Consider the following 15478-nt stretch of genomic DNA (forward strand, 5'->3'; position numbering starts at 1 on the left):
CAGCATTCATGACCGGTCACTGTCCACTGACTCCATAAAATATTATAAGTTCAACATCCAGGTTTATGGTTTATACTGAAGGGTTTTCCCGGAAGTTGTGTATCATTTGTAGTTTGACACGGTGCACAGGTTGACTCCTCTTTGCCACGTTTCACTAAATGATGTAATCCCTCCTACGGAGCTTGACAGTTCGCTGTTGCGGTAACGACACATACTCAGCTGGAGGGCGAGAAAAGGCCGGTTAGCCAGACGTCTGCCCATATCACCTGTTTGTTCACCTTAGCGTTACCGCTGTAAAACGAAATATAGGTCTGTTTTATTCGTGAAAGCGGGTTTCGTAATTTGTGTTACCCCTGACTCGGCTGACACAGTTGGCTAATGTTAGCTGCTTCCTGGTGGACGTTGCAGCCATTTTGGATTTTTACTGAGGAACAGCTAACCGGTTTTGGTTTGGAAACCAGAGTAAGCTAGTCGTAACGAACGCTGTTTATCTGTAGAGAAATAAAGGGGACATTCACTTGAAGAGATACACTATTCAACGAGTCAACAATGAATCCAGAATAGTAAGTATCATACTTACACGTAAACATAAAGTTGTGTTACATTTTGGTCAGCTAGCTAAGACTAGCTCTGCGCTAACAAGTAAGTTGGCGTTGGCAAATAACTTGATGTTGAGTTGTAACCTAGCAGTTGAGCTAGGTTAGCTAGGAACATCAGCTGACCCTAGCCGAAACGTCCAGGCCGATACTGTACTCTTAACACTCTATGTTCACGTGAAGCAGTGGTGTCTTATAGGTTGTCACAGTGCTAGCCAGCTGTTAGGCCAGCACCCTAGAGACTCTGGTGTTGGTTCCCGGTGTTTCAGATGCAGGAAGGGAAAAAGTAACCGCTTTTGTTATGCTTAACAGCTTCTTTAATCTGGTTAAAATTATATTATTGAGCCATCACCCGTATTTTTGCTAAATTCATCAACTTGTCATTACGGGGCCCTAAATAATTTACCTTAGCATACATGACCTGTTGCTGATCTGGTTATTGTATACAGCAGGTGCTGTGGCAGAATGGACCCACTGTTTACGTGCAAATTGTTGGTTTTGGTCTTTGCTGTCTATGAGTCAGTTTTCAGTCTTATAGCCTGGTTGTGCTTTAACGCTCCTTTCACAGTCCCAGTCATGTGTTGGTCACATGATGCAGGACAGACTTCCACGCTGCAGTTTTGAGTATTAGTTCCTTAAGCTTTGGATCAGTCTTATGTTTTTCATTTGTAAATGTTCACATGGGCTGATTGTTGATATTTTCCTCTTTCTAATAAGCTGTTACACAGAGCTCCTGTTAAATATTTTAAAAGTATAGTTTTCAAAGTGACAGTTAAGTAATAACTGTGTACACCTCAGTTGAGTCCTTAATCTTGTGATTCACTTTCTTGGTATAGGCTAGATATTTGGGTCAACTCATCAGTTTAAAAATGAAAAGAATCGAGGAAACTTGGAATTCTATGCATGAATACAGACTTTCTGGTTAAAATGTCAAGCAAGTACTTTAGGAAGGTCTAAATTACACAGTTTGACTCTTTTAAACAAGGAGACTGATTGTAATGGGAGTTAATAGTTTGAACCCCAAAGTTTTTCATATTCTTTTTTCTGGTCAGTTTGCTGCCAGAGTTGTGTTGAGCAGTGCAGTTAGCGTTTCACAGGAACCACCATTGTTCATAGTCACAGGCTTACCGAAGAGGGAATGATTGGAATTTATTACAGTGAGAAAGTAAAGAACTGAGCTAGTCCTCAAAAGCAGGATAACACTGACTGAGATACTGAGAGAATAAAGTTCTGCATTTATGCTTTGCTGTTCATGAAAAATGAAAAGACTGACTGTGGCTATTATTGATTTTATTCACTGGTAAATTATTAATTGTTAATAACTTTGCTAAATTTTATGTTCCACTGAATGTAAGTGTTTTATCAATAATCCACAGATTAAAAATAATATAAAGTACATTTATTGTGTGACAAAAGGAATGCCTGACTTGATATTATCAATATCATATATATAGATACATAAGACATAGATCCTTTTTGAATGTCTTTTTCCAGTGGCTTCCTGCCCTCTCCTCCAGTCACTCTTGACAGATGGCCCCGCCCCTCCCTGATCCTGCCGGAGGTTTCTTCCTGTTAAAAGGACGATTTTCCTTCCCGCTGTTGTCAAGTGCTTACTCATAGGGGGTTGTCTGGTTGTGATGGTTTCTTCTGTGTTATTGAGACTCTTTACCTTGCTAATATAAAACACTTTGTTGGGATTTGGTGCTGTATAAATTGAATTGAACTGGAAGGGTACTGGAGAGTCTCTGTTAAAATGGATGAAGACTTAAGCCTCCTGTTTAAAGTTTGCTTTCAAACCTGCCTTTGTTGCATTTTTAAGGTGATTCATTTGGTTGATAGGGGTTGAATTCTCTACCCATAGTATGTAGTTTGTCATGTGCCTCAGCAGGGTTTTTGGCGAATGAAAATGGAGAGTCTGTTACCCACTCTCCACAGTTAACTTCACACAGGGTGGTCCGATGACTGGCTGCACCAAGACACTAAGCCCAAGTTGCTTTTCAATGTATCTGTCCAAGTGTGAATGTGTGTGAAAGCACTTGCATAGAAAAAAGTGCTTCTGTGAATGAGGAACGTTGTATAGAGCACTCTGAGAGCCCAGGTAAAGTAGAAAGAGCTGTCTAACAACCAGTGCATTTGTTGATCCTGAGAGTTGGTTTCATGTGTTAAGTCACACTGTTACATGTACTTCTTCCACTACCTACTCAACGCTACACTACTTGGCTTCACTCATTTACCATTAAAAATAAACACCGTCTCAGTGTGTGTGGGGTTGTTAAAGCAAGGCAGCCCCATGACTGTATGTGGCAATAACACAACACAGTAGAGGATGTTGACGCAATGATATACCTGATCCTTGGTGTATGGCTTTTTGTGCCACCATGTCTCTCATTGCCGGGTTTCAGAAATGGTGGTGTAAACACGCATGACGGACCCAGTGGCGTTTTGACCATCTTTATTAACCCACGGTTACGGTTGCTAAACACACACAGCTCTCCCGCTGCCAGCTCAACATAACAACAACGTTACCTCAAGACTCCAAACTTTTAAGCCAGCAAGGCGTGATTGCAGATGGCGTGCAGGTGCGTCCATCGCACATCGGGGTGTGTGGCAAGGCATCACAAACACGCCTCGCGCTGGTGCTGAGGTGGGTCCGGGGGTCGCCCACGTATCCAGCAGCAGCCCCGGAGCTGGACCGGGGGCCACCCATGTGGCAAGCAGTGGTGCAGCAGGCGTGGCAGTGAGCCGGGGCTCACGTGCAGCTGGGCAGGCTTCAAGCAGGCCGCACCACACCAGCGTGCTTGACACCGGTCTACCCTGCCCGCCGACCTCGGGCTTAGGTTGCGCAGGCACGGGCACCTCCATCTCCTCACGCGGCGCCTCCACCGCTGCGTCTCCGAGTTGGATCAGCTCCCCGCACGGTGCCTACGCCGCTCCCGCCTGGAGCGGCTCCCCACATGGTGCCTCTGGCGCTCTGCACTCTGGCTCAGGTTGACTTGGTCTCCTCGGCCTTCTTCCGGGCGCAGGAACGGGCACCAGCCCCTGCTGAACCCCAATGGCTCCCACGCAAGGGGTGGGAACGGGCGCTGCAGCAGGCTGGTCACACCCTTGGGGCTGGCACAGGCGCCGGATCCAACCGGATCTCCTCCACTCCGGCGCTGTGGAGCACACTGGTGGGGTTAGCGGTGGTGCCAGCGAGGCCCCTATCTTCCGCAAATGGAGCTCAGTCTGGACCCGTAGTTATTAGGGGTGGGGGAAAAAATCGATACTGTGTAGTATCGTGATATTTTGTTTGCTAATAATGTATCGATGCAGGGACAGCAGAAATCGATATTTTGTTACAAAAAAGGTTTTTGTGCTCTGACTTCAGAGCATGTTGATCCTTTTTCTGAGCAACAATCCTGACATTCCTTCACTGTCCAAATGTGTTTAACTTTTTTTTTGGCAGCAATAAACATGAGTTTACTTATTTTAATTTAAGACATGTTTTATTTTAATTAAGTTTAAAACTTTTTTATTTAATGTAAAATTATATTTTGTTTTAATTTACTTTCAAATTCTTCAGTTGCTGAAGGGGCTGCATAGTTTTCATAAACTGCATAGTTCAGAATAGCTGTAATTGTACCAGATGGTTGCATTCAGTTAAGTTGGACTAGACTGTAATACAAACTGTTCAGTTTGTCAACAATAAAACTGACTGAACTGAGAGAAAGACTGAGTGTGAGACTTTGATATTAGATAAAATGAATATTGATAAAGTTTACCTTTATGTACAGAATCTGAATATCGCAAAATATTTTAAAAAATTGCAATAATATCGTATCGTGCGTTAAGTATTGTGATAATATCGTATCGTGGGATGTATGGTGATTCCCACCTCTAGTAGTTATTCCAGCTTCCCGCCTTGCCGGCCCAGCTGTGGGTCTGCTGTGCCCCCCATCCTGGGTTTCAGCATCACTGTAAACATGCACGATAGACCCAGTGGCATTTTGATCATCTTTATTAACCCACAGTTATGGTTGCTAAACACATGCAGCTGTAGCTCTCCCGCTGCCAGCTCAAAATAACAACAACCTTAACTCAAAACTCCAAACTTTTAAGCCGGCTGAGGCATGATTGCAGATGCCACGCAGGTGCGTCCATTGCACCTGCAGCAGCATTGCAAACCACGCCCCGCCACACGTGGTTTCATTGAATGACACCAGTGATCGGCCAGTCGGTGGCACACAGTCTGTCGGCATCACATTTTCAAGTTGACTTGGTTCCCTTTGAACCCCAGTCGAGTAGAAACTAAAACCTAGTACCTAACAGAAAACCCTAAAATCAAGTCGAGCTGAGTTGGTACTAATGGAGGAGAGGCGTTAGCACGCTAACTTCTGTAAATCTGGGAGAGTTCAGCAAGGATGCTTGTCATGTTTGTTTGTTTGTTTGTTTCCCTTTGCTCATAAAATGTAACCTTTCATCTAAGAAGATGTTTAGATGGAACTAAGACTGAGTATTGGTCAGAGCAACCTTATGAATAAGAAGCATGATATCCTGAATGGTTCTTGTGTGTTTCCTTACTATGGCAGCATGAATAATATCTTCAAACTAGAGGTTTTATTTGTGCCCTTCCCTTACAGTGACTATTTATTCAAGCTACTCCTGATTGGTGACTCTGGTGTTGGAAAGTCCTGCCTTCTTCTTCGATTCGCAGTAAGTTTTGCCCCAAAAGCAAATAAAGGGTGTTTCTTTAAGTCCATTTGACTTAAACTGTCTCAGTGTCACAGTATTGGTTTCATGCAGTCCTTTGAAAATGTTTTCACTTGGATAATCTTAAATCATTCTGCACAATAGTAGTTTTATTAACTTATTGCAGTTTCTTCAAAGTATTTATTTAAAAATAAAAACAACTGTCTTGTTTGTAACATTCATTGTAACGTGCTCCATTTTTTGGGTAGAGCAATCATTACTCAAGGTTAAGATTTTTGGCTTCCAGCGTTTCTAAAAATGAAAAAGTGAATGTGATGAATTCATTTTGATCATAACTCTGGTTTTAGTTGATAAATTTAGCAACCTTTTCTTATGGGGAGACATTTACCTTAGAAGGTAAATGAGCCACAAACATAAACTAAGATTACACATGTGTACACTGATTTGTGTGTAACCTTTGAGGACTCACAAATGAGTGTTCCAATTTGTACACAAACACAGAGCGTTGTGACCACATATAAAACGTTTTTACAAATGCGTACATCCAACCTGTTTATGCACAATTAAGTAACTTCAGATTCAGAAATCAGAAATCCCTCCACGCATGCAAATGTCAAAGACCACATGTAACATTTCTCTCACTACAAAACCTTCAGTCTGTGTGCAGCAATCGCCTGATACGCACAGATCGCATCACATGCCTGTGTAAGGTTTTGAGATAAATTTCACACTGCCAACTTTGCACAGATCCTCAAATGTAGGCTGTGTTTATGTCCCAGTCTAAAACTGGGACACCAGAGCTTCCTCTGTCCTACTACAAAAGTCTTGTTTGTTAATTGTGATCCTAATATTGTCTCAAGTAACAAGTGATGATTTTTGCCATAATTGAGCAGCCCTGCCTTGGCTACTATGTCCTAGAGTTAGATGGGTGTGTATATATGTGTGTATCCTGAAGCACAAAGTGAGCAAGATGTATGGATCATCTAATTACCTTTGTTTCTTTTTGCAGGATGACACATACACAGAAAGTTACATAAGCACTATTGGTGTGGATTTCAAAATACGAACTATAGAATTAGATGGAAAGACCATTAAACTTCAGATTGTAAGTACTCTCCTGCTACACGAAGCTGTCTTATGTTCATGTCCGTCGGTCACCATCTTTCAGTTCATGTTCATGTCTGTGTTTGGAAATTTGTGCACCCAGAAACATGAAGAGATTAGTCTGCCATAACTGTGTTGATTTCCTATTATTATCGTATGAAAGACGGTGCATTCATTAGTCTAACTTACTGGTACGTCTTGTTTCCAAGCTGCTGCCCAGTACTTTTTTTTTTTTTAGATTACTGACAACAACAGTGGAAAATCTATATTAGGCTTTAGAACAAACACACTATTTTTAATTTCATTTTGTGCATGGATACTCACAAGAACATGGCAACTTTAATTACAAACCACATGACGAGTGAATGACCTAACAACTCAGGATGCTTGTATTCTTGTATTTTTGTTGCTATTAGAAATTGTTGTCCAGTGAATTTTTCAGTGTAGAGATAATTGTATTGTTATTTTGTGTGTTCTCTTTGTCTGTGTTCATGCAAAGTCAGCTATCAACCGGATAATCTTTATCCTTTCACAGTGGGATACAGCGGGGCAGGAAAGGTTTCGTACAATCACGTCCAGCTACTACAGAGGTGCTCATGGTATCATCGTAGTGTATGATGTTACAGATCAGGTCAGTCAAACAACACATAATTCACACACGTAATACAATTGTAATACATCCATGTTTTTCAGCAGCACTGATAATTTGTGTAGAATAAACTATGACATTTAATCATCTACTGTCTAAATGACAAAACACAATCTGACTGGCTGTTTCTGGGTTCCTGAGGTCCAAAGAAATAAGCCAACCACCATGTTTCCATTTCATGAGCTGAGAGTCATTAAAGATGGCGTTGATCAGAGTATACAGTGTAGCCATGCTGTCCTCAGAGAAATGAGAAAGCATTCCTCTTTGATACACATTTGATGACTGGCTAAGTTGAAATCGTGTCTATCATAGAGCGTCGCCTGTGAATAGATCTCTATCTTCTGTCTAATGTCCAAAGTTCAAACCTCACTGCTCAGGTTTATCGGTTTCTTGTCCCAGGAGTCCTTCAATAATGTCAAACAATGGCTCCAGGAGATTGACCGCTACGCCAGTGAAAATGTCAACAAGCTACTGGTCGGGAACAAGTGTGACCTGACGACAAAGAAAGTGGTGGACTACACAACAGCAAAGGTAAAGTTTCCTCACATAGCTTCCCAAAACCATCTTGAGGTTAGTGTAACATGCAGGACATTCATTGAATGACTTCTTATTTAAGATGGATTACCATTAAGGTAAGGCTCTAATGAGAAATGCACTTCAGAGAGCCCTTGAATGTAACTGTCTCCATGAACCTTAGCCAAGTGGTTTGGGTGCTTTCAGCTGCATAAACAAAATCCCAAATGAATAAGTGACTTATAAGGGTTTCACTGAAACCAGGTTAAAGCCCTGGGGTCATAGTTTACATTAATGGTGCACATAGATAACAGGCGAACCTTCTTACCTTCAGACACATGATCAGTCATTGCATAAAGTGGGCTTGACACCTGACAGGCAGAGCAGATGTGTGTATGTATGTGATATGCATATATGTATATATGACACACACACTACTTTCTTAGGTAAGTGACTCTGTCCCTCTGTTGTATCCAGGAATTTGCAGACTCTTTGGGAATCCCCTTTTTGGAAACCAGCGCAAAGAATGCCACAAATGTGGAGCAGGCCTTCATGACCATGGCTGCTGAAATCAAGAAGAGGATGGGCCCTGGGGCCACAGCCGGAGGAGGGGAGAAGCCCAATGTCAAGCTGACTCCAGGCACTACTGTCAAGACTTCATCAGGTGGATGCTGCTGAGAAAGGAACCACTTTGTTTAACCCCCTCCCCAAGAGAAAAAAATTGGTATGTGAGAACAAGATGAAGTTGCCTGTATTTGTACTGTATATAATGTAGCCACACTACCAAAAAAACAAAAAGTGCATCATTGTTGTCATACTGTCTAGTTATTGACAACAAATTCTAAAGATCCCCATCATTCCCCCTTTCAGAGCTGTGAGACTCCTCTCTCTTATTTGGTCACCTGAATACAAGTTCATGACAGCAGTGTGGGTGGACGTGTCTTTTTCTCTGCATTCCTACAGCAAAGTTGATACATGATTAAGGTTTCTGTTTGTACCGACCTTTTCTTTCTCTCTTCCTTCAGTGATGATTTTGCAGTCTTTTACATAATCTGTCTGTTGCGATACAAGCGTGTTTCTTGTTTTGTTTTGTTTTTTGTCCAAGTTTTCTCACAAACCTTTGCACAACAGTGTCTCAACTGTTAAGCAGCTTTAGTCTAGTGTAACAGTATATGTACATAAACATTATGTATATATCTGTAAAATCAGATTTGGTTCTGTTTTGTTCCAACCATTATTGAAACAGTTTCACTTTCTCTGCATTACATTTGTGGCTGAAGACAACTGTAAGTTGGTTGCTCAAAATGTAACACTTAAATTGAAAATAAATATTGTATTACTGGACTGTATGAAATGGGAGGATGTGTCTGGGAGTTTTAGTAAGATGTAAAAACAAACAAACAAAAACGTGCCTACTTATTTAAGGTTTATGGCATATCTGCTGCCAGATACACAGGGTCTGCAAATTTCTGGGTGTAACCACAATACTGAATTCAGTTTGAAGCAAACTCTGGATAAGAAGAAGTCACAACACGATTGTGTGTGTCGCTGGATGCACATAAAGCTTAAGAAATTCCACTTGCTGTACGGAAATGACCTGTAGCCTGAACCCATGGAGCATCGGTTAACGTCGGGTGAGCCAAAGCATTTGTGCCCTAAAACATGTCATTTTAAATACTCAGCAAAGAAAAGAACACTGAGGCCTTTCTGATCTGCAAACGGGAGGGGAAATCCAAGATAATATACACTCTCAGTCAAAGCTTTGGACACACTTTCTCAATGAATGTTTTTTCTTTATTTTCATGACTCTTTACATTGTATGTTCTCATTGACGGCGTGAAGACTATGAATGAACACAGAAATAACTCAAAACATGTTTTATATTTTAGATTCGTTAAAATATTTGCCCTTTGCTTTGATTACTCCTTTGTGCACTCTTGGCATTCTCTCAATGAGCTTCACGAGGTCGTCACCTGAAATGGTTTTCCAACAGGAAGGAGTTCCCTGAGATGCTGAGCACTTGTTGGTCCTTTTGCCTTCACTCTACGGTCCATCTCACCCCAAACTTGGGTCAGGTGACTGGAGGCCAGACTCATCGGACCAAAGCACAGATGTCCACTGGTCTAATGTCCATTGCTTGTGTTTCTTGGCCCAAACAAATCTCTTCTGCTTGTTGCTTCTCCTTAGTCGTGGTTTCTCTGCAGCTATTTGACCATAAAGGCCTGATTCACACCGTCTCTGAACAGTTGATGGTGAGATGTGTCTGCTACTGGAGCTCTGTGTGGCATCTATCTGGGCTCTAACCTGAGGAGCTGTTAACTTGTGATTTCTGAGGCTGGTGACTCGGATGAATGTATCCTCAGCAGCAGAGGGGACTCTGGGACGGTCCTCATGTGAGCCTGTTTTGTTGTAGTGTTTGATGGTATTGTGACTGCACTGCACACAGTCAGTTTTAGCCATTTTTAGGACTGACTGACCTTCAGTTCTTAAAGTCATGATGGGCTGTTGTTTCTCTTTATTAGCTGATTGGATCTGTCAAATAGGGCTGTCAACTATTTACCAACCTGCCCTGCACAACACAACTGATGGTCCCAACAGCAATAAGAAGGCAAGAAACTCCACAAATGAACGCTGACAGGCTCACCTGTGAGGTGACCATGTCAGGTGACAACATCATGACGCTCACTGAGAGAAGGCCGAGGGTTTGCAGCCCTGTCAACAAAGCAAAGTGTGGCTGCTTTGAGGAATCTAAAATATGAAACATATTTCTATCCATTTATTTAGTTATTTACCAATATTTTTTCTTTGATACATAATTCCATGCATCTTGCTTCATATAGCTGATCTCATCAGTATGTATCTGCAACTTTTGACTGGTAGTTTACATGGAGAGGGAAATAGCTGGATATCAAAAGCACAATGGGAATGAACAAAATAAAATGCAGATGAAAGAATAAGATAAATGGAAGACAAATGAACAAAAGTAACCAAGGTTACAAACAAGAAAATGAGAAAAGAATAATTATAGTAGTAGGAGATAAAAAAAAAAAAACTAAAAATGGTTCCCTAAATTCTCAGAATTGAATGTGCTGATTTCTGTAAAGGTTTAGTTGATGTCTAAATCCTGCAGCAGTGCAGAGTAAAGCCTCTAGTCACAAACTGTCAGACCTTCAAGGACAGAAGTTCATTTATCAACTGCTTACTTACACAGGAGCAGTGTAACCAGGTATGTAATGGCTAAACATGTTTTAATTAAAACGCTTATATTTGCAGCCACCACTGATTAGTGAAGTGAATAATGTTTGGGATTTAGTTGCAGTGTTCATCCAGGAACTGTTGTCTGCTGGGATTTTGTGTGAATGTTAAACATACTGTCCACTTCAGTATGGCTCCACAACAACACAGCCTGGGGTAGCTGAATATTTTCTTGTGACTGCTGTTTTACATCGAACTCATCAATAATGAGTATATATTACTGTACATGGTTGTGTCACTTGTCTCAAGTCTGCAGCATGAATTAGTCAGAGACATAACTTTCATGCTAATAACCATTAATATAAAGATCATACAAGGTCATACAAACAGTTGAGAGTTGTTCAATATTGTAACTATTTGCATTGCAGTGAGTATAAATCATATCAGGATATAAATGAACCGGCTGCTAATGTATGACACACACCAACTAAAGGCGGGCCAATCCTGATTCTTGAAGTCACTTGTTTCATACAACTATTCCATTTTTAAATTCAATTTTATTTATATAGTGACAAGTCACAGTTACGGTTGCCTCAATGTGGTTTATATTGTAAGGTTCCTAACCCTACAATCAGACAACCCCGTGAGCAAGTGCTTTTCCTAGGGAAGTGGAAAAAATCCCTTTTAAAAGGAAGAAACCTCCAGCAGAACCAGGCGTAGGGAGACCTGGTTCTGGATGTCAGGCAATCATAGCGGCTTCAACAGGTTGTGGAGGATATTTTTGCAAACCATTCTATTTGCAAAAGAATAGCTAAAACACCTTGAAGATACTTCACTACACATAACACAATGTATGATGGACAGGTTGTATCCAAAATAAATAGTCAGTGTTGGGAAGGTTACTTTTAAAATGTATTCCATTACAGAATACAGATTACATGCCCCAAAATGTATTCTGTAACGTATTCCGTTATGTTACTCAATGACAGTAACGTATTCTGAATACTTTGGATTACTTAATATATTATCATGCTTTTTACAACAACGTGAATGTACTATTGCTGTGTGATTTATTACTATTACTGAAGGTCCGCGACTCCGAACTGTAGTAAAGGGACCTCTGACTAATACGGCGGGGTCCCTGTCGGCTCGTACCCGAAAACTAGCTTTACTTTGCTGTCTGGGTCAACTTTGCTAGCAGAGACAGAGAGAGGCGTTGAAAGGCTGCTCCAACGGAGCTTATTGTTTTCGGAGGAAAACACGAACACGGTCGAGTCTTAATAGCTTACTTACAGCTGGGCTCGTCAGGCACTCTTCTTGGCTGCAGTGGTTATTATTATATTTATCAGAATCAGAATACTTTATTGATCCCTGGGGGAAATTATTTTTTGTTACAGTACTCCATTATAAACCAACATTAAGACAAGACAGACAATACACTAACTAAGAATAGTACAATATATACATATATCAGGCCTGGCCCTAACCAATCTGGCGCCCTAGGCAAGATTTTAGGTGGCGCCCCCCTACATCGGCAGTGTAGTGTATGTACTCACAAGAAACCGAATAGCTTTGTCTTTGACCTTTTTTTTTTACTTAAAGAAAGCAAATTCACAATCAGAATAATTAACAAGATAAAAAAATATATGAATAAATAAATGAATACAAAAAATTAAAAAATGAATATATGAAATACAATAACACCGCTTGATGCTGCTGCTGCAAAACTGGTGGGTTGTGCTGCTGAGGTGGAGGCAACAGGAAGACCGCTTGATGCTGCTGCATCATGGCTGGGTTGTGCTGCTGAAGTGGAGGCAGCAGCGGTAGATGTGGTAGATGGCCCAGGGGTGGGATTTAGAAACTTCAACAGTGCATCTGAAGAGAGGAGTATGTGACACCACTGAGTATTAAAGTCTAATAATAAAAACATATGATTCCAGGAATAAAATGAAATGATATATTATAAATGAAAAACCAAAGAGATATATGTATGATGTTAACTGATATGCAAATTAGATTAGATTCAATTTATTGTCATCATTACAGTGAAATGCTGAATAGCAGAATGCAAAGTAACAGTATAATATCATATGAGAATGTTATGTTATGATTATCTTTGACCGAATCACAGCAGTGCTCATATTAAAAAACAGCATTCCCTCTCATGTGATATTGCTTAATTAACATTAATGATGTGCACTTTAACAACTAGGCTTACAACTATAATATATACAGGGGTGGAAAAGTGACTATTACCTGCAGGGTAAACGTTAGCTAACCAGAAGGCAATAACAATGTAAACAAAAAACACCTGCTTAAAAGATGAATACAAATGAGGAATGGTGGGAAAGGTGCTGTACTTACCTAACGTTACATTATTATTTTCCATAACAATTTAGCCCCCTCCACAATATTAACTGACGTTAAAACAGTTAACTAGCTATTTATTGATTAGCAATTAGCGAATCATGTAACATTAGCCTAATGCTAAAAATTTAGGTTACTATCACATTCAGACAAATAATTCCATGTAGGCTAACGTTACCTACCTCTGTCTTTTTCTCGTTTCTCCTCCTCTTCTTTTCTCTTTTTTCTTCCCTGGGCACCTGACAGTTTTGGCCGTTTTGACATCTTGTGTTGATTTTTTGATGTGGCGACGTCCAAAAGGAACCATGATACGGGAGGGAGGGGGCGCACCGTGCGGGGAGGGGGGGCGTAATGTTGTAACAAATAATATTTCTATTAAATAAGCTTTACTTTGCATTTTAATTAACGTGGGATTATTTTTTGTATTTAGAAATAATAGTACCAACTTTTTTTTTTTTTTCAACATTTGTGGCACTGGCGTGGCGCCCCCTGATGGACGGCGCCCTTAGCATTTGCCTATACGGCCTATGCCACGGGCCGGCCCTGACATATATATACATACATACATACATACATACATACATACATACATACATACATAAGTCACTCATAAATAAATATTTGGAAAAGAAACATGTGTAGTTGTAGCAGCAAACAGTGTGTTAAGTGGATGCGTTGTACAGGGAGATGGCCACAGGCAGGAATGATTTCCTGTGTCGTTCAGTGGTGCTTTTCGGTAATCTCAGTCTCTCACTGAACGAGCTCCTGTGACTGACCAACATGTCATGGAGTGGGTGGGAGGTGTTATCCAACATTGTCTTTATCTTGGACAGCATCCGCCTCTCCGACACCACCTTGAGGGTGTCCAGCTCCATCCCCACAACATTGCTGGCCTTACGGATCAGTTTATTAAGTCTGTTGGCATCTGCGACCCTCAGCCTGCTCCCCCAGCATGCAACAGCATAGAGGATCGCACTGGCCACAACAGACTCATAGAAAATCCTCAGCATTTTCTGGCAGATGTTGAAGGACCTCAGTCGCCTCAAAAAATAGAGACGACTCTGGCCCTTCCTGTAAAGTGCTGTGGTGTTTTTAGCCCAGTCCAGTTTATTGTCAATGTGAACTCCAAGGTATTTATAGTCCTCCACAATGTCAACACTGACCCCCTGGATTGAAACAGGGGTCAAGTGTTTCCTGGTCTTCCTGAAGTCCACGATCAGTTCCTTGGTCTTTGCCACGTTGAGCTGCAGATGATTCTGCTCACACACGTGACAAAGGAGTCGACCACAGCCCGGTACTCTGTCTCATCATCCCTGCTGATGCATCCAACCACCGCAGAGTCATCAGAAAACTTCTGAAGATGGAGGTCTCTGTGCAGTGGCTGAAGTCTGTGGTGTAGAGGGTGAAGAGGAAGGGGGAGAGGACAGTCCCCTGTGGTGCCCCTGTGTTGCTAATCACCTTGTCAGACACACACTGTGGGAGACGTACATATTGTGGTCTTCCTGTCAGGTAATCAACAATCCAGGACACCAGAGAAGCATGCTTCCAGCTCCCGTTTTTGCTCGATGACAACTCGTACTTTTCCACTCCCCTTTTGCTCCCTCCTCGCGCTCACAGACCCATAACGTGTATGGCAGTCCATTCTCCCTGCAACACGGACTACACTGCCCATGATGCTACATTCTTTAGAGCTATGCTTGTAGCATTCTGCCTGTTAGCTTAGCACAACAACAACAACAACAACAACGAAAAGGCGCTCTCTCACCCAGGAAGCACACAGTCACAGAGAGAGCGTCGCCCTGTAACCATGGCAACCGTAACGCTGCGGCCTGGAACAACAGAACGTAGCTGTCAAACCAAACCCAAACAGTCCTGACCCGCCACAATATGAAACAGGAAAGTACCGCAGTGTAATCCATTTATTTCAACAAAGTAACTGTATTCTGAATACCACCATTTTAAACGGTAACTGTAACGGAATACAGTTACTCATATTTTGTATTTTAAATGCGTAACGGCGGTACATGCATTCCGTTACTCCCCAACACTGTAAATAGTTATTCTGCAGAAAATGTTTCCCAACATTACTGCTGAAGGCTTCTATTTAATCCTGAGTCTGAGGGATTAAAAGTATTAATAAAAAACAGCTGTTGCCAGCAAACAAGCGACCGTTTAGTTCCACGTTTAGTTTTTTTTTTGTCATTTGCTCACTGAACTATAATGCCTTACATTCGCGGGAAAAAATCACATCCGTTATAACACATCTTTCCACTCAGAGGGGTCACCATCCTCTTAAAATAGTTTTGTCTATACATACGATATTCTATAATGTATCAAACAGACAACCTGTTAATTATTTGTTAAT

The 15478-nt window shown here is 41.3% G+C and overlaps 1 protein-coding gene and 1 long non-coding RNA gene across 3 annotated transcripts; one reads left to right on the forward strand and one right to left on the reverse strand.

Moving 5' to 3' along the window:
• The first annotated feature begins 104 nt into the window (after positions 1 to 104).
• On the forward strand, positions 105 to 8910 carry LOC113034865 (ras-related protein ORAB-1-like). Of its 2 annotated transcripts, XM_080287679.1 has the most exons (7): positions 105 to 563; positions 5216 to 5288; positions 6295 to 6390; positions 6925 to 7020; positions 7438 to 7569; positions 8029 to 8275; positions 8422 to 8910. In XM_080287679.1, the coding sequence occupies exons 1-6, from the start codon at positions 550 to 552 to the stop codon at positions 8227 to 8229; spliced, it is 612 nt and encodes a 203-aa protein (XP_080143805.1). In that variant the 5' UTR covers positions 105 to 549; the 3' UTR covers positions 8230 to 8275; positions 8422 to 8910. The 2 variants fall into 2 exon arrangements, with proteins under 2 accessions (XP_080143805.1, XP_026045770.1); XM_026189985.2 differs by having other exon boundaries at positions 8029 to 8910.
• LOC145419588 (uncharacterized) lies at positions 8071 to 15468 on the reverse strand. Its single transcript, XR_013900884.1, has 2 exons — positions 13296 to 15468; positions 8071 to 12621 (listed from the first exon to the last, which is right to left on the reverse strand). It is a non-coding gene; the product is annotated as an uncharacterized LOC145419588 (long non-coding RNA).
• Between the last annotated feature and the right edge of the window lie 10 nt (positions 15469 to 15478).

This window comes from Astatotilapia calliptera, chromosome 13 (assembly GCF_964374335.1).
Source record: "Astatotilapia calliptera chromosome 13, fAstCal68.1, whole genome shotgun sequence".
Classification (NCBI taxonomy): Eukaryota; Metazoa; Chordata; class Actinopteri; order Cichliformes; family Cichlidae; genus Astatotilapia; species Astatotilapia calliptera.

Excerpts from the sequence above, each read along its gene's own strand:
- LOC113034865 (XM_026189985.2), top strand. Across the intron at positions 5,289-6,294 it reads GCCTTCTTCTTCGATTCGCA|GATGACACATACACAGAAAG; the intron begins GTAAGTTTTGCC and ends TTCTTTTTGCAG. Across the intron at positions 7,021-7,437 it reads TGTATGATGTTACAGATCAG|GAGTCCTTCAATAATGTCAA; the intron begins GTCAGTCAAACA and ends TTCTTGTCCCAG.